The sequence below is a fragment of the Corapipo altera genome, unplaced genomic scaffold, assembly GCF_003945725.1.
Source record: "Corapipo altera isolate COAL_440 unplaced genomic scaffold, ASM394572v1 70, whole genome shotgun sequence".
Classification (NCBI taxonomy): Eukaryota; Metazoa; Chordata; class Aves; order Passeriformes; family Pipridae; genus Corapipo; species Corapipo altera.
In genome coordinates, this window is record NW_020884911.1 from 3,291,283 (window position 1) to 3,299,192 (window position 7,910).

At 47.9% G+C, this 7,910-nt stretch overlaps 1 protein-coding gene across 2 annotated transcripts in view; it reads left to right on the top strand.

The window, feature by feature from the left end:
* REL (REL proto-oncogene, NF-kB subunit) overlaps nucleotides 1-7,197 on the top strand; it is a 40,307-nt gene extending 33,110 nt beyond the window's left edge. For both annotated transcript variants that reach the window (XM_027653731.1, XM_027653732.1), the window contains 5 exons: nucleotides 3,079-3,183; nucleotides 3,433-3,645; nucleotides 3,967-4,035; nucleotides 4,145-4,219; nucleotides 4,581-7,197. In XM_027653731.1, the coding sequence (XP_027509532.1) occupies nucleotides 3,079-3,183; nucleotides 3,433-3,645; nucleotides 3,967-4,035; nucleotides 4,145-4,219; nucleotides 4,581-5,305 (1,187 nt within the window). In that variant the 3' untranslated portion in view covers nucleotides 5,306-7,197. The remainder of the gene's footprint in view (nucleotides 1-3,078; nucleotides 3,184-3,432; nucleotides 3,646-3,966; nucleotides 4,036-4,144; nucleotides 4,220-4,580) is intronic.
* The last annotated feature ends 713 nt before the right edge of the window (nucleotides 7,198-7,910 follow it).

Below are 7,910 nucleotides of genomic sequence, written 5' to 3' on the forward strand. Positions count from 1 at the left end.
TGGCTGCCTTCAGGTTGGTCTGTTTTCCAAGGGAGTCCTCTAAAGCCTATTTGTGCCCCTGAGGAGTCTTGCCTTTGCTTTGTGAGGGCTCTGGAATGGGACTTGAGAGATTTATCTGAGTGGGAAACTGTCTTAAGGCTTTTATATGCCTTTTGTATCCCAGTCAGCTGCTGTTTCATTGCATAGGTGGATAATGGGGGAATCTTGGATCATGCCCTGGGAGGGTGCAGAAGTATATCAAACCCTCCTTCTTGACACTGTTTTCCACAAAACTGGATGTCTGTAGGGCTTTGCCAGGTCACTGCAGCTGAGGATTTTAGCACTCAAGATGTGCTGGGCTTCTCTCCTGGAGCAGAGTAGCAAAAGAACTCTCGATCCTCAAAAACTTTCCTGCAGTGGTTTTTATTTCTGTAGCACAAGTATTTCCATGCTAAATACTTAAGGTCCCTATTTTAGCAGAAACTCCTGAATAAAATGAGATCTGTGTTTTAAAAAGTTGTTAGAATTGTGCTATGTGAGCGCAACCCTTATGGAAATGTTGGCTGCGAACCCAGGTGGGTTTGACATTTTTAGAGCCTAGAACGATCCAGAAGCTGGGACTGTGTGAGCATTGTGCTGCTGAGGAGCCTTGTGCTGAACTCACCCAGGGCTGAGATAAAACCTGCGATGTGCAGGACCTGCAGCTCTGCCTCGGATGCCGTTTAGAAATGTGCCAGATCACGATCAGCCGTCTCCGCGGGCTGACGTCAGTCCTGGCGGAGCCGTGAAAGGCCAGAGCTGTGCGTGGTGGGGGAACTGGGTGTGCTGGTGTGGGTGTCCGTGGGCAGCACTGGAGGTGCCTGAACCCTTCACGTAACGTAGCAGCAGCGTAAATAAAGCCCTGCTTCCCCCTGCAACCACAAGTCATAAAACATGATGTCGCTCGGTTTCACATCTGAGTTGCTCTTAAAAACGTCGCTCTTGTTAAACCTGCTCTGTCATACCTTGGGTCAAGCCGGGTTGTAACTTCGGAGAACGGATGCAACGGGATGGAGAATCCTACCTTGAGAGGTTTGAGCTTCTGCACATCTGTTCAGATGCTCTGAAAATCAGCTTGCACATTTCAAATTCAGTTTTCTTCACTGTTGAATCCTTTGTAGTCTCCACCTGCTTTGGATAATGGAGATACGTAAGAATCATACAGACATAACACAAACAGTCCCACTGGTAGAGCCTGCAAGTATCTAAAATTCAGCATTACAGGCACCTTCTGTTTTCACTTGGTTTTTATGTTCACTGGTTTTGAACAGAAATTTCCCAAGTTGCAAATCTCGCCACACCAAAACTCTTGGGAAGAGTCAGAAGAAGCAGCTCACCATTTCTGAGAACTGAGGTTGGGTACAGCGTGTTGTACTGCCCTGCTTGTACAAGATGTGATTTTGGGTGCAGAGCTCCTTTTTTTTTTAGGGTTTGACCTTAAAGGGAGAGATGGAGGGGGACTTTTCAGAAGGTTGTGCAGTGATAGGACAAGGGGTGATGGTTTCAAACTGACACAGGGCAGGGTTGGATTGAATATTAGGAAGAAATCCTTCCCTATGAGGGTGGAGATTGCCCAGAGAAGCTGTGGCTGCCCCGTCCCTGGATGGGGAAGTGTCCAAGGCCAGGTTGAAGCAACCTGGTCTAGTGGAAATGTCCCTGCCCATGGCAGAGAGGGTTGGAATGACATGATCTTCAAGGTCCCTTTCAACCCAAACCACTCTGAGATTCTGTGATATCAAGTGCCATTCAAACACACAGAAGTGAAACAAAGGTAAAATTAGGCTTTTCCTCACAATTCTTAATTTACCCTTCCTGTGAAAAACGTACCATGACGCTGTCAGTCACATGGTCCTGGGCTGTTTCTGGCTTTGTTTGGTTTCCTCTCCCTTCAGAGTTTCTGATTCATTCAGCAAATGAAGTGATATGTGTCATGTAGTGCATGAGGCTGTAGCTCCCACTTCTAATAATAATAATAGTAATAACTACAGATAGTAACTACTTAATTGGGGTCTGGTGTGAGGCTACCAGGAACTCTGCTCTAGGTGTAGTCTGTGTTGTGCTGCACTGTAGTTGTACTTGGGCAGGAATTGACTCAAACTGGGAGTTTAAAGCAGATTTGTTTGTTTATTTGTTTGGTTTTTTTGAGAGCGACACCCCGAGCTCTGGTTTTGTTTTTAATCTGTGTTTGGAACAGGGAGCCTGTGGTGGCAGAGCCTCCTGGTGCTGTGGAGAATCGCTTTTGGGGAGGCAAAAGCAGCACCAGCTGGATCCTTCCAAGCATTTTAAATGTATTTGGAGCTGCTGCTCCAGAACGGGGCCAGGCACCGCCAGGCAGATCCGTGGCTCCATCCCACTGGAGTTGCCTGCAGTCATGAGGTGGTTGGGATGTGGTGTGCAGCCTTCAGTGGGGTTAGTTCATGGTGACATATACAATGAGAGGCAGCTCTCCATCCACAGCTATCCTGAGGGCTGTTCCTGCTTTGCCACAGTCTGGGGTTGAAATGTGAGCATTTTTGGGTGAAACTTCCTACATTGAGTAAAGGTATGAAATTACAGTCCTAAACCTGTTCTTAGGCTCCTGCAGAGGGTAGCAGAGGAGGGGCTAGATGGCCAAATATCTCTGTGAATAAAACTACAGAGAGGGGAATTTTCATGACTTGCCAGCCCATCTGTTTCCAGAGAAGTGTGACTGTACCAGGTAACTAGTCACTCAAAGCACTGCTTTGAATTATTCTGCAGCTTGAAGGGCAGCAGGGCCAAGAACAACCACGTCATTTGGAGAAGTATTTTGAGACCTCTCCAGAATAGTCAGGGGAGTGAGTGTCACAGCTGTGCTGGTGTCTTTTGTTTGGAGATCAGCAGCTTAGAGCTGCAGGGTCAGGGAATATCAGGCCCTGCTTCTGAATTCCCTTCATGGAGCGACTTGTTGCGTGTGGATTTCAGGGTATCACTCCTCCAGCTGTTCCTTCCCTTTATATGCCTTAACTGCCAGCATCTTGTATCCAACAGTGACAAAATCACGGTCATTCTTTGTCATCAAATTTGCCTCTTTGTTTCCAGGAGCTCCCAACACCGCAGAGCTGAGAATTTGCCGTGTGAACAAGAACTGTGGGAGCGTAAAGGGAGGAGACGAAATATTTCTGCTGTGTGACAAAGTTCAGAAAGGTAATCTTTGTCCCAGGTGGCTGACACTGCCACTTCTTCCTGGGGGGCTGAGACCCTTCACCACACACCCTGAGTGGTTGGGTTTTATAGCTGGGCAGAGCAGCTTTCGGGTTCAAGGGCTCTCGTGTCTTTCAAGTCGAGCCACTTTGCACCTGAACTCCGAGTGGGGCTCCTTCCTTTCCTCCCCTTTTCTGCTGGACGTTTTCAGTTTCCCAGCTTAACAAGCATCTTCTGTTTCTAATGGACCAGATGATATAGAAGTCAGATTTGTCTTGGACAACTGGGAGGCCAAGGGTTCCTTCTCCCAGGCTGACGTTCACCGCCAGGTCGCGATCGTGTTCCGGACGCCCCCGTTCCTCAAGGACATCACCGAGCCTGTCACGGTGAAGATGCAGCTCCGGAGACCTTCCGACCAGGAAGTCAGTGAGCCTATGGATTTCAGATACCTACCGGATGAGAAGGGTATGGTCCCAATTAGCTGTGTTTCTGAAAAGCAATTATCAGTGCAGAACTCGAGGTAGTCGCTTAATTAGTAAAAATTCTACAACTTACGCAAAGCAGTGTTTTGGATTTTAAAAGTAACAACAGTCAGTTTGTTCCCTCTTTCAGTAAAAGTGTCAAGGGTCACTGTTCATAACACTGTCATGGTTTGTCAGTGCTGCCATGCTTGAAATATTTCTCTTTAAATGTATCTCTCTGCACCTTGGTGCCTCTAGGAACTTCCTTTACACGCTGTATCCAAGAGAACGGTAACACTTTCCCCTTCCACTCCTTTCTCCGTAGATCCATACGGCAACAAGGCAAAAAGGCAAAGATCAACGTTGGCTTTGCAAAAGCTCATGCAGGACTGTGGTAAGGAAAATATTTGCCTTTTTTTTTGTTGAGGGAACTTACATTTCGATGGAGCTGTTTTGTATGAGAGCAAACATTTGGAGTGGACTCACGCTTTCTTCCATCGCAGGATCAAACACAACAGAGAGGCCCAAAGTAACTCCGTTCCCCGTTGTCACTCCTGAAGGGAAGATGATTAAAAAAGGTAGGTTTTTGCCTACAGTCTCACAGTGCTTTGAAACAAACAGTGCCCTCCTCTTTGCTTGAAATTCTAATCTCTGGAGGGCTTCTTCCTGTGAGATGCTGATACTTTTGACTGTGCAAACATAAACCCATCAGTTCTTTACCTAACTGTAGCCATCACCCTCAGCGTGGGCCATAGAGGGGTGAGGTGCACAGCTCTCTGCTGCTGTCCAGAAATCTGGGGCCCACCCTGGAGAGCAGCTAAGCAAGTGTGAAAGTAGAAATGCAGTCTTACAGAGTGTTTCCTCGCAGTGTGCTTTCTTTGCTTATTACCATTCGTAATTTTAAAAAAAAATCCTTAAACCTGGCGTTCTCTCCATTAGAACCAAACCTGTTTTCGTCCTCGCTGATGATTCCCGGGTTGGGATCCCTGGCCAGCGCTGGTCAGATGTACCCTGGCTGCAGCCAGCTGGCCCCGGTGGGCCCAGGGAAGCAGGACGGGCTGTCCTCGTGCTGGCTGCACAGCTCCTCGGCCAGCGGCCTGCTGGGCACACACCCGCCCAACAGCTTCTGCGCGGACGCGCCTCAGCCGGCTCACGGCAGCGGCTCCCTCCCGACCTTCCACGACCCTGTGAACTGGCCCGACGAGAAGGATTCGGGTTTTTACCGGAATTACAGCAGCACCAACGGGCTGGGAGTTGCGGCGGCGGCGAACGTCGACCTGCCGAGCGTTCCCGGCGGCAGCGCCGTGCACGCGGCTCATCCCGGCGGCGCCGCCTCCGGCATCGTCAGCATGGACACCGACGACATGAACTGCACCAGCGTCAACTTCGACAAGTTCAACGTGGTGCTGAACTCGGGCGCTCCCAGGCAGCAGATGCAGCTGGGCCCGCCCGGGGCCGGCGCTTCGGGGTTCGCTTCCCAGCCCGGCTTGGCCGACCCCGTTTACAGCTTCATAAACTCGGAGGTTCTGGGCGAGCCGAGACTCTCCACCCCCCACCAGGGCGGCCTGGCAGACGCCCAGTTCTACGACGGCGACGGCGTCCACGCCGACGAGCTCTACCAGTCCTTCCCCTTCGATAACATCCTACAAAGCTACAACCCCTGAGGGGCGGAGCTTCCCAAAGGTGCCACCGCCACGTGGAGAGGAGTCGTTCACCCTTCTGGAGTCCCCGCTTTCTCCCTCAGAATGTCGCTGTGCAAGTTTGACGATGGAACTTAAGGTTATTTAAGTTACCATAAGAGTTAAGTTATTTAAGCCCATAGTGGTGCCCGTCAAGAAGGGGGAGGTGGGGGTAGGGTTTGGGGTCCTGTACCTTAAAAGTACCTTGTTAGGTGTATTTTGGCGCTGTTGGTAAAGGGAAATGGTAACACTTAAAGCTTCCTTGCCTTTGGGGACTGTAAAAGCTGGTGTCTTCAGAAGGGTTAAAATTTCAAATACTTCACAGGGTTAAAGTTCTTTCAAAGCAGCCATTTTTTGCTATAGAAATTCAATTTTTGATAGGACAGAAATTAGGAAAACAAACCTGCACATGAGCACTCTAGTTCAGTCTCATCTACAGATATTAAAGTTCAGCTCAGCCTACTTGAAAGGTTTAGGTTTCACACCCCCTTTCTATAGATACTGTTCTTCTAAAATGAGTTACATGTATTGATTTTCCACACTCCATTTGCTTTGAAGGCAAATTGACTGGTGAAATTTTTTTTTTTAATGACTATGTCATTGTTAGATGTATTTAAAAAGACCGGAAGGTTTGAATTTTTAAATAGTCCAGCTCTGTTGTAAAGGAAATCACTGCACAGGAGAAGGAACAGAAAGTCTGCACTTCATCCAGAGTGCACTTGTTTTATAAGCCAAGCCCTGTTGCTTTAGGGATGAAGCTGTCATTGCTCTGCAGTTGTTGTGTGTGAGTGTAGCTGTGATGTGTGTGTGGCGTTTTGCACGGCGGGAATCTCTTGAGCCGAAGTATCTACTTGCTTTTTTTCCTCAGGTATCCCAGCAGTTTCCTGCTATGCAAGTGACTGCTCAAAGGAAGGCTCAGATCCTGCCCCCCCCCCCCCCAGCACCACCCCCTCCCGGGAGGGCAAAGCCAGGGGCAGCCCTTGGGCAGCCCCATCTCTTATTAATGACCTTTAAAGCCATTTCAGTCAGTACCAATTAAAAACACTCCTCTCTCCTCTGGATCAGGAACCAGAACTTCCTCCCTCCCCCTTGATTCCCAGTCTCCCCTCTTAGCCTGAGCCAGGAGCTGTTCCATGACACCAGCTGGGAGTGACTGGCTGGGTAAGACACTCTGGGCCTTGGCTACTTTATTATACTGTTATTTTTTAAAGAAGCAACACAGCAAGAAATGTCTGAGTATTTCTTAGGTGATACATCTGTTCTGTAGGGCAGATAAGGCTTGAGGGTCTGAATTGTTACCATTTGGTGGCATAAAAACAGACCATGAAAGCAGCAACAAAAAAAAAGGCACACTTGGATATAAAAAAACCCAAAACAAAACAAAACAAAAAAAATCAAAAAACCACCCCCAAATCTAAAAAACCACTTGAGACATAAAGTTAGACACAAGGAAGGAGCTCCAGAAGCCCTCTGTGGTTTATGGGATTCCCTCCCTGCATTCCCTTGTGTTGGGAGCACTCTGGTGCTGCTGCTGGAATCCATCCATTGCACAGGTGACAGTCACACTGTAGGATGTGTGAAGTTTGGGAAACTGCTTCCCCAAACTCCAGGTGCACAAAGCCATGATTGACTCTCCCTGTTTTAAAGCAGTTTTCCCTCACAGCTCCTCTGCAGTCTTGAGCAATAGGAAGACCAAAGAAATACACAGAAAGTTTGAAATGTGTTGTTTATTCAGTTGTTTTTTTTTTTTTTTGAAGTTCTCAGTTTTAAGTATATTAAATGTAAACATTTTACTCACTTCATAGAAAGCTCTTTATAGTACAATTTGTTTTTACTGTATAATTAAATATTTTCAAAGTTCTGTTTTCCTTTGTAAACGAGTTGGTTTGGTAATTAAAAAAACTGGTTATACCAAGTGCTCAGCTTCTGCAACCTCCTCAGCTTTGTGACATCCCTCACCACGGGAAAGGCAGGGAAAAGGGAACAAGGTAGGTTATCACTTGCTTGTTCTGGGGCTTTTTGTGGGTATTTTCTGCTCCCAGTTACTGGTGGCCACTACAAAACCTCAGGCAATGGAAGGTTTTGTGGCAGAGCCATTGAGTTTTTAGGCAGAGGGGAGGAGGGGACAGATGCTTTGGGCACATCTATGCTGCTGGTACAGCTTTCTCTGGGCAAAACCCAAATGGAAGGGGGATTGGAGGTGACCAGTTGGAGAAACACAAGATTAAATCTTGCTCTCAAAGCATCAGTTTGAGTGCTCACAAGGTGGTGTTTTACTGGTAAAAATAAGGTGAAGGCCAAAGTCCACCATGAATATTATTATTGCTGCAATATTCCTCACATGACAGTTCAAAGGGTTGTCACCTGCTGTTGGAAGCTGGCCTTGGAGCAAAGTCCAAACCCCCAGGTCGCATCCCGGGGTTTCATATTTGCCCGTGATCCCTGCCCAGGAACTGCCCCAAGAGCTGCAGGGATTTGCATCATCATTTGGAGGCTTGACATTTATCATGATTGGGAATTTTTGGAGGACCTCTCTGTGTCCTCAGCACACTGAGGGCAATGTTTATAGCCTGGTTTATCTGCACTGGGA